A 17,932-nucleotide genomic window follows, 5' to 3' on the forward strand; every position below is an offset into this window, starting at 1 on the left:
TTGTATTTGTATAAGCTGAATCTGGAATGTGGAAAACCGTCGATAAAACATTGTGTATGGTTGATAAAAATACTGAGATTAACGACAAGATTTTTACAAGCATCTATGCGTGTCGTTTTTGTTTATAGCTCTCAAAGCGGCAACAAAACGAATTCAAAATTTATCTTAAAATGTAAGAAATAAAAACTCCTATAAAATAAAACACCTGCTTATATTTGATTTTTTTAAAATCGAACTGTTTTTGGCCATAAAAGTTTGAATTAATTATGTAATTGAATAATTTTTTAGAGCAAGTATTTGTCAAGCTCTTGCGAAAATTTAGGAAGAATTGAGTCAAGGGTATAGGCCTTGGAAATAACAATTAGCAGAACACTCAACTCGCATTAAAATTAACAATCAACAAAAAGCAGAATATCCTTAAAATCACACTAAAAATTTCACTGAATTAATTGTTAATTAAATCGACAAGGCAAAGCTGTAAATTTTTAAAAATATATTTTCAGTCCTTAGATTAAAATCTAAGTGAACCAAATAAAAACATATGTTTTGCATGTTATTCAATGTCAATAACAGGTATCTCATACATAAATAATTATTTGTTTTTAATTTTTTTTATAGATTTCGAGCAGAAAAAACATCTTAATGTTTAAATTTTAGCGATTGTGACGTAAATCAAATCTTATCAGAAGGCACAATACCTGGAATTTCCATAATCTTTTTTTGTAAATAAATTGTCTTTTGATAAATATTCCCAAGTGTATTGTCCATACTTTTTTGTTCATGCTAGAGTTGCAACCATCGTGTATGTAGTGACTTTAGAACTGAGATGCAACAAATTCAGGTGGTTACTCTCCTTCGAGGAATAAAAAAAGGGCAGCCTATTTTTTGTCCGGAAACGTTTCTGTTATCAGATTCTATTTGTTAAAACTACGTCCACTCGTATCTCGACTTGATAAAACATGCAAAATTTGTAACTTATAATCCAAACATTTAAGCTTCTATCAGTAGGTTTCAAACATGCTTACCTCACACATTTATATATTCATGTTAATTACAACCAGTGCTTTTGCTCTCACCACGGGCGACTTGGTACACGTGATTGTTGAAAAAGGAAGTTTATCGGATACAATGACCGTCTCTTTGAATTCAACTACCAGACGAATCTTTGTTTTTACTGCGGTATCAAGTAATCCTTTCGCCACACACGTTTGGGCAAACGAAACTAAGCTATCAAAAGAACATCCAGTGATAATAGTGGTAGAACAAGAACACGATATTTTGGAGTGGTCGATTCCCCTGATTATGGAAAGATCACGTAGTAGCGGTGCTATACTTTTTAATGACACTTGTAGGACTCTTTGCAACAGCAATTTGCTATCAGGGAATTTTAGTGGAGTACAAAACTTTACCGTAAGTTTGTCGACCTCTTCGCCAGATAACGTAACTGTCAGCCTTAAAGTGGTTGAAAAAACAGAATTTTACTTGGCAAACAACCAGTCTCGTAATATATCGACAATAGCGCCTGGCAGACCCCAGCACTTTCTGTATAAACCGAATGGTACTGAAAATGTTGGAATCGAACTAAGGTTTACTTCTAACAAAAATACATGTTTTACGGCAGATATTCAAAAAATAAGAGTAAGTAGAGGAAGTATAAACGTATCCTAGCGATTTACTCTTGATTTAGTGTCCAGTTTACGTTTTGGGTGAAGTGTTCTTTGACAATGGAATACGCCAAACCATAGTAACAGAGAGTACCATAAGGGTTAACGTAAGTACTTGCTCTACTTTTTTGTAATAATAAGAATGTTGATAAAGATGCAGGGCGGACATTTTGCCAACGGATTTGTTCTTGTTTTTGTGCAAGAAGAAACAGATTATCTTTGTGAAAAAGGATATCGAGAGGGAGCCAACTGTGAAGAGCCTTCCGTAGTTACAATTGAGATAAAAGAAACTTTTGGTCACGACGAATATATCTACATTCCTTTAACAGTTTTTAGCTGTATTGCAGCTTTCTGCATCTTTCACTGCTTCGTTTTTTGCTACGTGGAAAAACAACAACAGTTAAAACTCCCTTCAAACAACAACCCCGATTCCGATCGTCGCCAAGTAGAGAATAAAGTGCACGAAGAAACAAATAGAAGCACTGGAAACAACACCATCGATCCCGAAGAACAAAACAATCAAACCGATCGTCACCAAGACGAAAATGAAATCGTTGAAGAAACAAATAGAGATCACGAAAACAACGCCATCAATACCGAAATTGAAAACGATTAACGCGAAAACAAAAAGTTTTGGAAAACTGTAGATGAACTGTGCAAAAATTTTAAAGAAAACAAAGAAAAGGCACATAGTTATTTTTCGCATGTTACCAATATTGCAATTTTCTATGGAATTCCAGTTGTACAGTTAGCAGCTAACTACCAGAAGAGTCTAAATGCGACAGGGGATGAAGATCTTTGTTACTACAATTTTGGGTGCGCAAATCCTTTGTGGCTTCTATCCGATTTTAACCACGTGCAGTCAAACATTGGCTATGGTCTCCTAGGAATTTCCTTTATGGTAATAGTACACTTTCGCCGAAGAGTACGAGGTGAACAACAAGTTACTTATTTTTGTTATTATGTACTCCCAAAACTTTATTTTTACTTAATATTTTAGAAGGGTATTCCAGTTTACTATGGAACAGATTATGCCATGGCGGTAGTTTTAATTAGTGAGGGCATCTTGTCTGCATGTTACCACATTTGTCCAACCCAAAAGAATTTTCAATTTGGTAGTAGAAACATATGTATATTTTGCTAAAGTAGACTTAGAGAATGTATTTCAGATGTCACTTTTTATATATAATGAGTATTCTCTGCGTTGTAAAACTCTACCAAAAGCGCCACTCTGACATAACATTGTCGGCTTATTGGATTTTTCCCATCCTTGGTGGTATTGAACTAATCGGTAATTTTATAGTATTGTTAATGTTAAACCATAACACAAATTCTGTTTTTTTAAGCTGTTCTTGGAATAATTTTTGAGGAAAGTCAAATATTTATGGTGTTGTTTTTGGTGATTGCTTATATATTGTGGATCTACTTCACAGAATCGGAAATTTTTTACCTTCGCAGCGGTTTAACAGAATTAAAAAAATGGATAAAATCTGGATCATACAGACAGCTAAACGAAGAACGACCAAAAGGTAAATACCACTAAACATTATATTATCTCGTCACTCTCTACGTGTTTATTATTTAAGTACTGTTTTGGACTATTGTCGTTCTTGCCAATGTGCTTAGTCTCGTTGTGCTAATAAGTGCAATTGTACTTTTTTATGTTGACGAAGTATTAGATTTTGGTACTTTTCTCCTTATGCTGCTAATGGGCAATGCAGTTTTATATTCGATGTTTTATTTGTTTATGAAGGTACAGGTTGCATAATCTGTTTTTATTACTATTCATCTAAAAACTGTATTTATACTTTAGACTTGTATCCATAAGAAAGGAATTTCCTTACAAGCGGGGATCTATTTTGTCCTGAGTCTAGTTCTTTGGGGCGTGGCCATGTACTACTTTTACGATAAAAGCACCTACATGACTGTAAGTTAACTTTAGAAAAAAGTCAAAAATTTGTAGTCATGAAATAAACTAATTAATATTTCTTTGTTAGTCAAGTCCTGCTGAATCTCGCTCCTACAATCAGGAATGTTATGTCGGGAACTTCTACGACAAACACGATATCTGGCATTTCACCAGCGCTGTGGCTATTTACTTCACATTTATGTTTCTCTTGTGTTTAGATGACAATATTGCTGACAAAGATCGAAAAGAGATATATGTATTCTAATACAAATATGGACGCTTTAAATTATCAATAAAATTGATTACTGTAGCATTATTTTTTTTTATCGCCAACCGGCAATAGAGACATGCATTACCATAGCGATTTTCGGAAGTAAACAAACACTTTATTTTACTGTAAAAATCAAGCACTTTACCTGCCGCTCATAATTGTCAACATAACCATGACTGTATGACATTCTGTCTGTCACTGTCACGGTTCCAGCGAGAAAAGTTCTGTCGCGAATTATATAGAAAATAATGGAAGGAGACATTCAATACACGCCGCCTGAAAGTCGCTAGAGACGTCTTTCGAACTTCTACCACAAAAATCTGTCGAAAAATACAATCGCCAGTATGACATATTCATGGAATGGTGTAAAAAACATGGAACTACAAAATATAGTGAAAACGTTTTACTGGCATATTTTTCCGATTTATCTAAAAAGTATTCTCCTTCTTCAATGTGGTCGTATAATTCCATGGTGAAAGCAACCCTTTCTGCAAAAAATGACGTCGACATTAGTAAATACAAGAAACTTACGGCTTTTTTAAAACAAAAAGGAGGAAATCATATTCCAAAAAAGTCTAAAACTCTTTCACAAGTTGAAATACTTAAATTTTTACTAAATGCTCCGGATGAAATCTACTTGATGCTGAAAGTATTTTATGCAAACTTTTTAAACCCAATTTGATATAAATGTAATAATTATTTTAGATTTGTGTTGTGTTTGGCATTGCTGGGGCTTGCCGTAATGATGAACTTCTGAATTTAAAAGTAAGTGACATCGAGCACAAAGAAACAATTCTTGTTGTTCACATAACTAAAACAAAAACCAACAGGCCTCGATTATTTGTAATCACATCAGAATTTGAAGGAAAAGTAAAGTCCATAGAATTATTTAACAAATATTTAGCTTTGCGTCCTAAGCAGACGCCCCACGACCGATTTTTTCTAACTTATAGAAATCACAAATGTACAGTCCAGCCAGTAGGGATCCATATTTTTGGAAGTATACCAACCAAAATTGCTACGTATTTGCATTTGCCAGAACCATCACTTTATACGGGACATTGTTTCCGTCGAACATCTGCCACTCTCTTTGCCAACGCAGGCGGCAGTAAGGAAAATTTAAAACGCCACGGAGGGTGGAAAAGCGATACGATTGCAGAGTCCTATGTTGAGGAATCTGTGCTCAATAAAAAGAAAATCGCAGAGACAATTTTAGGTGAAAGTCAAACTGACAACATATTTGTTACCAATGATAATTTTACTCAAGATTCACCTAATGAAATTATTAGCACGGCTAATCCTCAAACATTTTCACTTCAAACTCCTTCGACTTCAGGACTCAATTTTTATAATCCGTCAGGTTGTACATTTACATTTAATATAACAAGTAATAAGTAGATATCTTTTGACTCATTGTTATTATATGTTTACTGTCATAATAAAATGTGATAAATCATAACATTTCCATTATTTTTAATTATAAATTTTTACGGTTGGCGATAAAAATTTGTATGCACCACGTCAGTAAATGATCTTTATCGAACTCGCCTGTTACTCGCCTCGCTCGCTTCGCTCGCTCGGCTCATAATCTCAGACTCGTTCCATAAAGAATCACTTTACTGACTTGGTACATAAATAACTATTAAACATCTCCTGTTATGAATCATAAAAAATTAGTCGAAAGTTATTTCGACAGAACTTCCCTCGCTTCTGAAAAACAATCCAACAAATACCGCTTATCTGAAAAATTATAAGATTTGATTTTGGGGAATTGTACTTTTTCGTGATAACCTCTATGGAGAAAACATTATAGAAGGCACTAGTCGCAGTTTAATAAAAAAAAAAGTTTAAAAAAGGACAATTGGGACCCCCAAGAAGGTTTCACATCCTTAAAAACAGACAGTTGGGACCCTCGAGAAGGTTTCACAAAAAGAAGACAATTGGGTGCCCCCGAGGAGGTTTTACATTTTTAAAAAAGACAGTTGGGACCCCCGAGAAGATTTCATAATTACATTTTTAAAAAAGACATTTGGAGCCCCCGAGAAGGTTTTATATTTTCAAAAAAGACAATTGGGACCCCCAAGAAGGTTTCACATTCTTAAAAAAATACATTTGGGGCCACTGAGAAGGTTTTACATTTTTAAAAAGACAGTTGGGACTTCCGAGAATGTTTCACATTAAAAAAAAAAAACATTTGGAGCCCCCAAGAAGGTTTCATATTTTTAAAAAAGTCAGTTGGGATCCCCGAGAACGTTTTACATTCTAGAAAAAACTTTTGCCGCATTTGAGAAGTTTTACATTTTTAAAAAAGACAAATGGGAACCCCGAGAAAGTTTTAAATTATTAAAAAAGACAGTTGGGACCCCCAACAAAATTTCATATTAAAAAAAAGACATTTGGAGCCTCCGAGAAGGGTTTAGATTTTTAAAAAAGACAATTGGGACCCCCGAGAATGTTTCACATTCTTAAAAAAATACATTTGGGATCACCGAGAAGGTTTCACATTTTTAAAAAAGACAGTTGGGACTTCCGAGAAGGTTTCACATTAAAAAAAACATTTGGAGCTCCCAAGAAGGTTTTACATTTTTAAGAAGACAGTTGGGATCCCCGAGAAGGTTTTATATTCTAGAAAAAAAATTTGGCGCATTAGAGTTTTACATTTTTAAAAAAGACAATTGGGACCCCCCAGAAGGTTTTAAATTTTTAAAAAAGACAGTTGGGACCCCCGACAAAATTTCATATTAAAAAAAAGACATTTGGAGCCTCCGAGAAGGGTTTAGATTTTTAAAAAAGACAATTGGGACCCCCGAGAATGTTTCACATTCTTAAAAAAATACATTTGGGATCACCGAGAAGGTTTTACATTTTTAAAAAAGACAGTTGGGACTTCCGAGAAGGTTTCACATTAAAAAAAACATTTGGAGCTCCCAAGAAGGTTTTACATTTTTAAAAAGACAGTTGGGATCCCCGAGAAGGTTTCATATTCTAGAAAAAAAATTTGGCGCATTAGAGTTTTACATTTTTAAAAAAGACAATTGGGACCCCCGAGAAGGTTTTAAATTTTTAAAAAAGACAGTTGGGACCCCCGACAAAATTTCATACTAAAAAAAAACATTTGGAGCCCCCGAGAAGTGTTTACATTTTTAAAAAAGACAGTTAGGATCCCCGAGAAGGTTTCACATTCTAGAAAAAACTTTTGGCGCATTCGAGGAGTTTTACATTTTTAAAAAAGACAATTGGGACCCCCGAGAAGGTTTTACATTCTTAACAAAATACATTTGGAGCCACCGAGAAGGTTTTACATTTTTATTTTAAAAAAGACAGTTGGGACTTCCGAGAAAGTTTCACATTAAAAAAAAACATTTGGAGCCCCCAAGAAGGTTTTACATTTTTAAAAAAGACAGTTGGGATCCCCGAGAAGGTTTCACATTCTAGAAAAAACTTTTGGCGCATTAGAGTTTTACATTTTTAAAAAAGACAATTGGGACCCCCGAGAAGGTTTTAAATTTTTAAAAAAGACAGTTGGGACCCCCGACAAAATTTCATATTAAAAAAAAAGACATTTGGAGCCCCGAGAAGGGTTTACATTTTTAAAAAAGAAAATTGGGACCCCGAGAAGGTTTCACATTCTTAAAAAATACATTTGGGGCCACCGAGAAGGTTTTACATTCTAGAAAAAACTTTTGGCGCATTCGAGGAGTTTTACATTTTTAAAAAAGACAATTGGGACCCCCGAGAATGTTTCACATTCTTAAAAAAATACATTTGGGGCCACCGAGAAGCTTTTACATTTTTAAAAAAGACAGTTGAGACTTCTGAGAAGGTTTCACATTAAAAAAAAACATTTGGAGCCCCCAAGAAGGTTTTGCATTTTTAAAAAAGACAGTTGGGATCCCCGAGAAGGTTTCACATTCTAGAAAAAACTTTTGGCGCATTAGAGTTTTACATTTTTAAAAAAGACAATTGGGACCCCCGAGAAGGTTTTAAATTTTTAAAAAAGACAGTTGGGACAACCGACAAAATTTCATATTAAAAAAAGGACATTTGGAGCCCCCGAGAAAGTTTTACATTTAACCGAAAAACACTTGGGATCCCCGAGAAGGTTTCACATTCTAGAAAAAACTTTTGGCGCACTCGAGGAGTTTTACATTTTTAAAAAAGACATTTGGGACACCCGAGAACGTTTTACATTTTTAAAAAAGACAGTAGGGACTTCCGAGAAGGTTTCACATTAAAAAAAACAGTTGGGATCCCCGACAAAAAGTCATATTAAATAAAAGACATTTGGAGTCCCCGAGAAGGGTTTAGATTTTTAAAAAAGACAATTGGGATCCCCGAGAAGGTTTCATATTCTTAAAAAAATATATTTGGGGCCACCGAGAAGGTTTTACATTTTTAAAAAAGACAGTTGGTACTTCCGAGAAGGTTTCACATTAAAAAAAAAACATTTGGAGCTCCCAAGAAGGTCTTACATTTTTAAAAAAGACAGTTGGGATCCCCGAGAAGGTTTCACATTCTAGAAAAAACTTTTGGCGCATTTGAGGAGTTTTACATTTTTAAAAAAGACAATTGGGACCTCGGAGAGGGTTTTAAATTTTTAAAAAAGACATTTGGAGCCCCCGAGAAGGTTTTACATTTTTAAAAAAGACATTTGGGATCCCCGAGAAGGTTTCACATTCTAGAAAAAACTTTTGGCGCACTCGAGGAGTTCTACATTTTTAAAAAAGGCAATTGGGACCTCCAAGGTTTTAAATCTTTAAAAAAGACAAGATTTCATATTAAAAAAAAGACATTCGAAACCCCCGAGAAGGTTTTCTTTTTTATGTAGCATGTGAATAACAATGGTTCTTCAGATAAGTCTTGCGGAAGCCCCCAGCGGAATCAAGAGAATATATTGATCAATTTTTGCGATAGACGACGTCTGGTATTTAACTCGGCTTTCTGAAACTTACTATTTATTGTCCAGTATTTTGTTGGCTTGAATTTTAGATGTTTAAATGCCAGCGACAATAAAATCCCTAAAATCTATCTATCTTTGAATATTAATAAAATTTTATAACCCATTATCTAATTAAAATCTCGTCAATAGAACTAATAGTGCTCTAACTTACTTTTACGTCCTGTACAGATAGTCATTTCAAAAAAATATAAAAATTATAGCGATTGTGACGTAAATTAAATCTTATCAGAAGACACAATACCTGGAATTTCCAATATCTTTTTTTGTAAATAAATTGTCTTTTGATAAATATTTCCTAAGTATATTGTCATTTAATCCATAATTTTTTGTTCAAGTTATATTTTCACACATCATGTAGGTGGTGACTTTAGAATTGAGATGCAACAAATAGGTAGTTACTCTTCTCCTAGTTATAAATAAAAAATGGCAGTCTATTTTTTATCCGGAAACGTTTGTGTTATCAGATTCTATTCTATTTATTATTCGTCCACTCGTATCTCGACTTGATAAAAACTTGCAATTGCAACTTACGAAACAAACATTTAAGTTTCTGTCAGTAGGTTTCGAACATGGTTACCTCAAACATTATGGTGTTCATGTTAATCATAACTAGTGTTTTTGCTCTCACCACGGGCGACTTGATACACGTTATTGTTAAAGAAGGAAGTTTCTCGGATACAATGACCGTCTCTTTGAATTCAACTACCAGACGAATCTTCGTTTTTACTGCGGTATCAAGTAATCCTTTCGCCACACACGTTTGGGCAAACGAAACTAATCATAATGCATCAAAAGAGCATCCAGTGGTAATAGTGGTGGAACAAGACCAAGATATTTTGGAGTGGTCGATTCCCCTGATTATGGAAACACACCGTAGTAGCGGTTCTGTACTTTTTAATGACACTTGTAGGACGCTTTGCAACAGCAATTTGCTATCAGGGAATTTTAATGGAGTACAAAACTTTACCGTAAGTTTGTCGACATCTTCGCCCGATAACGTAACTGTCAACCTTAAAGTGGTTGAAAAAACAGAATTTTATTTGGCAACCAACCAGTCTCGTAATATATCGACAATAGCGCCTGGCAGACCCCAGCAGTTTCTGTACAAACCGAATGGTACTAAAAATGTTGGAATCGAAATAAAGTTTACTTCTAACCAAAATACATGTTTTACGGCAGCTATTCAAAAGATAAAAGTAAGCACAGGAAGTATAAATGTGTCCTAGCGACTTACCTACTCTTGATTTAGTGTCCTGTTTACCTTTTGGGTGAATTGTTCTTTCTTGATGGAATACGCCAAACCATAATATCAAATGGTACCATAAGGGTTAACGTAAGTATTTTCTATACTTCTTTCTAATAATAATAACATTGATAATGATGCAGGGCGGAAATTTTGCCAACGGATTTATTCTTGTCTTTGTGCAAGAAGAAACATATTATCTGTGTAAAACAGAAAATCGAGAAAGAGCCATCTATGATGACCTTCCCGTAGTTACAATTGAGATAAAAGAAACTTTTACTCACGACGAATATATCTACATTCCTTTAATAGTTTTTAGCTGTATTGCAGCTTTCTGCATCGTTCATTGCTTCGTTTTTTACTACTTGGAAAAGCAACAACAGTCAAAACTGCTTTCAAACAACAACACCGATTCCGATCATCACCAAGTCGAAAATAAAGTGTATGAAGAAACAAATAGAAGCACTGGAAACAACAACATCTATCCCGAAGAACAAAACAATCAAACCGATCGTCACCAAGACGAAAATGAAATCGTTGAAGAAACAAATAGAGACCACGAAAACAACGCCATCAATACCGAAATTGAAAATGATCAACGCGCAAACAAAAAGTTTTGGAAAACTGTAGATGAACTCTGCAAAAATTTTAAAGAAAACAAAGAAAAGGCACATAGTTATTTTTCGCATGTTACCAATATTGCAATTTTCTATGGAATTCCAGTTGTACAGTTAGCAGCTAACTACCAGAAGAGTCTAAATGAGACAGGGGATGAAGATATTTGTTACTACAATTTTGGGTGCGCAAACCCTTTCTGGATTCTATCCGATTTTAACCATGTGCAGTCAAACATTGGCTACGTTCTCCTAGGAATTTCCTTCATGGTAATAGTATATCTTCGCCAAAGAATACGAGGTGAACAACAGGTTACTTATTTTTGTTATTATTCCCAAAACTATATTTTTACTTAATATATTGTAGAAGGGTATTCCAGTTTATTATGGAACAGATTATGCCATGCCGGTAGTTTTAATTAGTGAGGGCATCTTGTCTGCATGTTACCACATTTGTCCAACTCAAAAGAATTTTCAATTTGGTAGTAGAAACATATCTATATTTTGCTAAAGTAGACTTAGAGAATGTATTTCAGATGTCACTTTTATGTATATAATGAGTATTCTCTGCGTTTTAAAACTCTACCAAAAGCGCCACTCTGACATAACATTGTCGGCTTATTGGACTTTTGCCATCCTTGGTTGTATTGAACTAATCGGTAATTTTATACTTACTATTATTATTGTTAAACCATAACACAAATTCTGTTTTTTTAGCTGTTCTTGGAATGATTTTTGAGAAAAGTCAAAATTATATGATGTGGTTTCTGGTGATTGCTTATATATTGTGGATCTACTTCACAGCATCGAAAATTTTTTACCTTCGCAGCGGTTTAACAAAATTAAAAGAATGGATAATGTCTATAATTAGAGAGTCGTCCTATACACAGATAAACGAAATTGCAGAACGACCAAAAAGTATATACTACTAAACATTATATATGTTATCATCATTTCTTTATGTGTTTATATTTTAAGGACTGTTTTGGACTATTGTGGTATTTGCCAATGCACTTAGTCTCGTTGTACTAATAGGTGCAATTGTACTTTTTGATGTTTACAAAATATTAGATTTTGGTACTTTTCTCCTTATGCTGCTAATGGGCAATGCAGTTTTATACTCGATCTTTTATTTGTTTATGAAGGTATAGGTTATATAATCTGTTTTTATTACTATTCATCTAAAAAATTGTATTTATACTTTAGATTTGTATTCATAAAGAAGGAATTTCCTTACAAGCGGGGATTTATTCTGTTCTGAGTCTAGTTCTTTGGGGCTTGGCCCTGTACTTCTTTTTCGATAAAAGCACCTACATGACTGTAAGTAAACTTTAGAAATAAGTCAAAAATTTGTAGTCATGAAACAAACTAATTAATATTTCTTTGTTAGTCAAGTCCTGCTGACTCTCGCTCCTACAATCATGAATGTTATGTCGGGAACTTCTACGACAAACACGATATCTGGCATTTCACCAGCGCTGTGGCTATTTACTTCACATTTATGTTTCTCTTGTGTTTAGATGACAATATTGCTGACAAAGATCGAAAAGAGATATATGTATTCTAATACAACTATAGACGCTTTAAATTGTCAATAAAATTGATTATTGTAGCATTATTTTTTTTTTAACATCTCTTGTTATGAATTATAAAAAATTCGTAAAAAGTTATTTCGACAGAACTTCCCTCGCTTCTGAAAAAAGGACACTTGGGGCCCCCAAGGTTTCACCTTCCTTCTTTAAAAAACGACAGTTGGGACCCCCAAGAAGGTTTCACCTTCTTAAAAAAGACATTTCGCGCCCCCGAGAAGATTTTACATTTTAAAAAAAGACAGTTGGAACCCCCGAGAAGGTTTCACAAAAAAAAGACAATTGGGTGCCCCCGAGAAGGGTTTAGATTTTTAAAAAACACAGTTGGGACCCCCGACAAGATTTCACATTCTAAAAAAACATTTGGCGTATTCGAGGAGTTTTACATTTTTAAAACAGACAACTGGGACCCCCGAGAAGATTTTAAATTTTTAAAAAGACAGTTAGGACCCCCGACAAGATTGCATATTAAAAAAAGACATTTGGAGCCCCCCCGAAAAGTTTATATTTTTAACAAAGACAATTGGGACCCCCGAGAAGGTTTCACATTCTTAAAAAAATACATTTGGGGCCACCGAGAAGGTTGTACATTTTTAAAAAAGATAGTTGAGACCTCCGAAAAGGTTTCACATTAAAAAAAAACGTTTGGAGCCCCGAAGAAGGTTTTACATTTTTAAAAAAGACAGTTGGGTTCCCCGAGAAGGTTTCATATTCTAGAAAAAACTTTGGCGCATTCGAGGAGTTTCACATTTTTAAAAAAGACAATTGGAACCCCCGAGAAGGTTTCATATTAAAAAAAAGACAATTGGGTGTCCTCGAGAAGGTTTTACATTTTTAAAAGACAATTGGGACCCTCGAGAAGATTTCATATTAAAAACAAAACAATTGGGTGCCCCCGAGAAGGTTTTACATTTTTTAAAAAGACAATTGGGACCCCCGAGAAGGTTTCACAAAAAAAAAACAATTGGGTGCCTCCGAGAAGGTTTTACATTTTTAAAAAAGACAGTTGGGACGCCCGAGAAAATTTCACATTCTAAAAAAAGCATTTGATGTCTTCGAGGAGGTTTCACATTTTAAAAAAAGACAATTGGGACCTCCGAGAAGGTTTTACATTTTTAAAGACACTTGGGATACCGAGAAGGTTTCACATTCTAGAAAAAAACTTTTGACGCCCCTGAGGAAGTTTAACATTTTTAAAAAAGATAATTGTCACCTCCGAGAAGGTTGTACATTCTTAAAAAAATACATTTGGGGCCACCGAGAAAGTTTTACATTTTTAAAAATGATACTTGGGACCTCCGACAAGGTTTCACATTAAAAAAATGACAACTGGGTGCTCCCGAGAAGGTTTTACATTTTTAAAAAAGACACTTGGAACCTCCGAGAAGGTTTCACATAAAAAAAGATATTTGGAGCCCCCGAGGAGCTTTTACATTTTTAAAAAAGACCGTTGGGATCCCGAAAGAAGGTTTCACAAAAAAAAGACAATTGGGTGCCCCCGAGAAGGTTTTCAATTCTTAAAAGAGACACTTGGGACCCCCGACAAGATTTCATCTTAAAAAAAAGACATTTGCAGCTCCCGAGAAGAGTTTACATTTTTAAAAAAGACAATTGGGACTTCCAAAAAGGTTTCACATTCTTAAAAAAATACATTTGGGGCCACCGAGAAGGTTTTACATTTTTAAAAAAGACAATTGGGACTTCCGAGAAGGTTTCACATTCTTAAACAAATACATTTGGGGCCACCGGGAAGGTTTTACATTTTTAAAAAAGTCAATTGGGACTTCCGAGAACGTTTCACATTAAAAAAAAAACATTTGGAGCCCCCGAGAAGATTTTACATTAAAAAAAAGATATTGGTGCTCCCAAAAGGTTTTACTTTTTTAGAATGGCAGTTGAGATCCCCAAGAAGGTTTCACATTAAAAAAAAGACAATTGGGTGTCCTCGAGGTTTTACATTTTTAAAAGACAATTGGGACCCTCGAGAAGATTTCACATTAAAAACAAAACAATTTGGTGCCCCCGAGAAGGTTTTACATTTTTTTAAAAAGACAATTGGGACCCCCGAGAAGGTTTCACATTAAAAAAAAGAATTGGCTGCCCCCGAGAAGGTTTTACATTTTTATAAAAAACAGTTGGAACGCCCGAGAAAATTTCACATTCTAAAAAAAGCATTTGATGTCTTCGAGGAGGTTTCACATTTTAAAAAAAGACAATTGGGACCTCCGAGAAGGCTTTACATTTTTAAAAAAGACAATTGGGACCACCGAGAAGGTTTCACGTTAAAAAAAAACACATTTGGAGCCCCCGAGAAGGTTTTAGATTTTTAAAAAAGATAATTGGGACCCCCGAGAAGGTTTTACATTCTTAAAAAAATACATTTGGGGCCACCGAGAAAGTTTTATCTTTTTAAAAAAGACAATTGGGACCACCGAGAAAGTTTCACATTCTTAAAAAAATACATTTGGGACCACCGAGAAGGCTTTACATTTTTAAAAAAGACAGTTGGGACTTCCGCGAAGGTTTCACGTTAAAAAAACACATTTGGAGCCCCCGAGAAAGTTTTACATTCTTAAAAAAATACATTTGAGGCCACTGAGAAAGCTTTACATTTTTAAAAATGATACTTGGGACCTCCGAGAAGGTTTCACATTAAAAAAATGACAACTGGGTGCTCCCGAGAAGGTTTTACATTTTTAAAAAAGACACTTGGGACCTCCGAGAAGGTTTCACTTTAAAAAAAAGACATTTGGAGCCCCCGAGAAGGTTTTACATTTTTAAAAAAGACAGTTGGGATCCCGCAGAACGTTTCACATGCTTAAAAAAAGACATTTGGCGCTGCAGAAAAGGTTTTACATTTTTAAATAAAGAGTAAAATATTCTCACCTTTTCGAGAAAGTATGGTAATTTCATCAATAAAAAATTTGTTATGATGTTATAAACATGAATATTACACATTGCGAGTGAAAAAAATTTGTCGAAAATTTACTTCGACAGAACTTCCCTCGCTCATAAAGTACAGCTTGTCAAATGCAGCCCTTTCCAAAAATTAAAACATTTGATTTTGCGAATTTTATTGTATTTTTTATGGCAACCATTATAAGCTAAAATCAGGCGCAGATCCAGGGGGGCGGGGGCAATGGGTGCAATTGCCCCCCCCCCCCCTGACACAGGACCGAGATACTTTATTTTGACCAATTTAAAAATTTTGAAATCGCATTTCATTTTGTAGATACAGTACAACCTCTATAATCCGAATTCATGATTATTCGAACATCCAGTAATCCGAACAGAGGCTATTTGAAGTCGATGCTTCTTTAATCCGAACAAAAACTCTGCAATCCGAATTGAACTTGGAAACACGCAATTACTTATAAAATTGACGCAAGCTCTTTCTGCATATGTTGTATGGAATATTTTGAAATTTTAAAAATTTCAGTGCACTGAATTAATTAACTAATTCTGGAAAAAAGGTTGAAGTTATCGAAGAAATGAGGCCCAAAATCTACAAGAAAATGTATTTAGTTAAATTTCGAAAATCGTCGAGAATGGGTGAAATTTACATAATGGTGGTAATACATAATGGAAAATTTCATTTTTGAAAAATTCATCTAAAAATTCTGAAAAAATTCAAGTTCCAGATTTTTTAAAGCTCTGACTTCCACTTATTGAATAAAACACTACAGTTTATTTTGATTTTCGATGTTAGTTAATTATAACTTGTCTAGATCAATGGGACGCTAGCTACGACCTTGTCTCGGGGTTATGAAATCGAGAAAATATGAAAGTACCAAATTGCCCGACGCACCCCATTACTTACTGTACGTTCTTAGGTTATCCTCGATATGAAAAACAACTTGAAAGTGTTTATATTTATACATCGGAACAATGTCACGTAAAAACTAGTTTGATTTGAATGAGTTCGTCCCCTCACAACAGAGGATCAAAACTATTAAGTAAGCTACAATCGACAAAATATTCTGAATATCATTACCATAATTTATTCTTATTAAATAAAGACGTCTGTATTATCACATTTTCGGGAAAATGGAGTGACTCGCTCTTAATTTGATTAATAAAAAATATAATGCAATGATGAATCACAAGTAAAAGAAATTATTCGGCAAAATTCTAAGCTGGCGTCATCAATTTTTTGAAGGAGATAAGCAAATATATTTTGATTAAAAATTTATTATGCTAATCATAACTTTAAAACATCTACAACATTTCAAAGCATTCGGTTTTGCAAATTCAAAATTAAATTGCAAAATGTCGTTTCATAATTTTGATTATTTCCAAACACACGGACAGACAGACAGACGGACAGACGGAAACGGGAGACCTATTTCTTCGTACTCTAGGAGTCGGGAACAGTCGAGAAATCGTAAAAGTAGACTCGCTTACCCTCGGGAAGTAAAAATAAAAATATATTACTAAAGCCGAAACGTTGTATCTCGAAAGGCATAGACGAAAACGGAGATCTACTTTTTCATATTCCAGAAACTATAAAACGTCTAGAAAACATTCATTACTACGTATAATATTTCCCACGCTTACGCTGCCCGATTTATCTAACCCTAGAAAGCACTTCCAATAATACTAAATTCGGTCTTGCACCCCTAAAAATAAACTTGATTGACGTTATCTTTTTGCACTCCGAAAAGAACGTTTTCTCTAATTCATCTCTTTCGTAAAGATTTGTTTAATTTTCACTGTAGCTTTTAATTACTTGATATTTTTCTGCGATATCAACGTCACAAACACAGATGGTAAAAATAAGCAGCATTTTAATCCTTAAAATAAAGTTCCCTGCAATATTTTCCCAAGGTTTGTTACTGACACTCTCCCACAACACGACAAATCCATTTGAAATAAGAACGTCTAAAACAGACTAATCCACATCGTCTTCCTGACTATTTAAGAAAATATGGAAATTCTCGGATTCAGTTTCCAACTAATCTCCTTCACCACCACAACTAATAATAATGCAAAAAATTGCAACTTTATTCGTACTCACAATCGGTTTGATTATTAACCCAGTTTTAGGCTACCCATATGCAGGCGACGATTACCGCTACCTAGATCGAGACGTAAGCTACTTCTTCATCTTGATCAAAGTTACTAATTTATGATTGCAGTATGCCAGTCCTGGAGCCCACCAACTCGCCAGCTGGATCGCTTCGCAACTACGTCCCCCTAAGGAACTCGTCCCGCCACAAGAAGTCCCAATTCTACCCTACCGCTTGCCCCTACAAGGAAAAAGAAATTCGGAAGTCAGCAATGCCATCATCGGATCAGAAGAAACCCAGAAATTATACCGCGACGGACGGAAATAGACTTTTCGTAATTTCTTTATTGATTTGAGTGTGACAGGTTTTATTTAATGTCACTTGTAATGCTTAATGCTCGAAAGGATTAATAAATCATTTGGCTGAAAAGGTGATTCATTTTTGTTTAATTGACAGGTGTGAAGGCGGCTTTATGAAAGGACAATAACCGCTAATTGTAAGCGTGTGTAGACGAGTCGCCTATTAATGTATTTGTTTACTGGTATTAATTTTGTCAAGGTGATGCTTGGCTCTTGGGCGACGGCTGATTAAATTTTATCGCGATGGGTGGTATTTTTCATGGGAATAACACTATGTGGAAAAAATGGAATTATTTTATAACAATAGTCATGAG

At 34.6% G+C, this 17,932-nt stretch overlaps 3 protein-coding genes across 3 annotated transcripts; all 3 read left to right on the forward strand.

Moving 5' to 3' along the window:
• The first annotated feature begins 1,017 nt into the window (after positions 1 to 1,017).
• LOC135136031 (SID1 transmembrane family member 1-like) lies at positions 1,018 to 3,886 on the forward strand. Its single transcript, XM_064065162.1, has 9 exons — positions 1,018 to 1,638; positions 1,688 to 1,771; positions 1,825 to 2,607; positions 2,665 to 2,779; positions 2,834 to 2,955; positions 3,011 to 3,193; positions 3,251 to 3,417; positions 3,478 to 3,591; positions 3,662 to 3,886. The coding sequence occupies exons 1-3, from the start codon at positions 1,018 to 1,020 to the stop codon at positions 2,278 to 2,280; spliced, it is 1,161 nt and encodes a 386-aa protein (XP_063921232.1). The 3' UTR covers positions 2,281 to 2,607; positions 2,665 to 2,779; positions 2,834 to 2,955; positions 3,011 to 3,193; positions 3,251 to 3,417; positions 3,478 to 3,591; positions 3,662 to 3,886.
• Positions 3,887 to 9,294: 5,408 nt separating this feature from the next.
• LOC135135159 (SID1 transmembrane family member 1-like) lies at positions 9,295 to 12,276 on the forward strand. Its single transcript, XM_064064160.1, has 9 exons — positions 9,295 to 10,000; positions 10,054 to 10,137; positions 10,191 to 10,973; positions 11,029 to 11,143; positions 11,198 to 11,320; positions 11,379 to 11,579; positions 11,640 to 11,806; positions 11,868 to 11,981; positions 12,052 to 12,276. Exons 1-9 carry the CDS (start codon positions 9,374 to 9,376, stop codon positions 12,226 to 12,228), a joined length of 2,391 nt encoding a protein of 796 aa, XP_063920230.1. The 5' UTR covers positions 9,295 to 9,373; the 3' UTR covers positions 12,229 to 12,276.
• Positions 12,277 to 16,501: 4,225 nt separating this feature from the next.
• On the forward strand, positions 16,502 to 17,693 carry LOC135135167 (uncharacterized). The gene is made up of 2 exons (XM_064064167.1): positions 16,502 to 17,340; positions 17,389 to 17,693. The coding sequence occupies exons 1-2, from the start codon at positions 17,236 to 17,238 to the stop codon at positions 17,584 to 17,586; spliced, it is 303 nt and encodes a 100-aa protein (XP_063920237.1). The 5' UTR covers positions 16,502 to 17,235; the 3' UTR covers positions 17,587 to 17,693.
• The last annotated feature ends 239 nt before the right edge of the window (positions 17,694 to 17,932 follow it).

The sequence above is a fragment of the Zophobas morio genome, unplaced genomic scaffold (genome assembly GCF_036711695.1).
Source record: "Zophobas morio isolate AGI-343-1 ecotype UQ-CSIRO unplaced genomic scaffold, CSIRO_AGI_Zmor_V1 ptg000004l, whole genome shotgun sequence".
Taxonomy (NCBI): Eukaryota; Metazoa; Arthropoda; class Insecta; order Coleoptera; family Tenebrionidae; genus Zophobas; species Zophobas morio.

What these genes read in the sequence shown, in the direction of transcription:
- LOC135136031 (XM_064065162.1), top strand. Translation starts at nt 1,018, where the DNA reads ATGCTTACCTCACACATTTATATATTCATGTTAATTACAACCAGTGCT. An exon ending in CAGATATTCAAAAAATAAGA is followed by an intron (nt 1,639 to 1,687) that starts GTAAGTAGAGGA and finishes CTCTTGATTTAG; the next exon opens with TGTCCAGTTTACGTTTTGGG. An exon ending in AGAGTACCATAAGGGTTAAC is followed by an intron (nt 1,772 to 1,824) that starts GTAAGTACTTGC and finishes ATAAAGATGCAG; the next exon opens with GGCGGACATTTTGCCAACGG.
- LOC135135159 (XM_064064160.1), top strand. Translation starts at nt 9,374, where the DNA reads ATGGTTACCTCAAACATTATGGTGTTCATGTTAATCATAACTAGTGTT. An exon ending in TCAAAAGAATTTTCAATTTG is followed by an intron (nt 11,144 to 11,197) that starts GTAGTAGAAACA and finishes AATGTATTTCAG; the next exon opens with ATGTCACTTTTATGTATATA. An exon ending in TCTTTTATTTGTTTATGAAG is followed by an intron (nt 11,807 to 11,867) that starts GTATAGGTTATA and finishes TTTATACTTTAG; the next exon opens with ATTTGTATTCATAAAGAAGG.
- LOC135135167 (XM_064064167.1), top strand. Translation starts at nt 17,236, where the DNA reads ATGCAAAAAATTGCAACTTTATTCGTACTCACAATCGGTTTGATTATT. An exon ending in ACCGCTACCTAGATCGAGAC is followed by an intron (nt 17,341 to 17,388) that starts GTAAGCTACTTC and finishes TTATGATTGCAG; the next exon opens with TATGCCAGTCCTGGAGCCCA.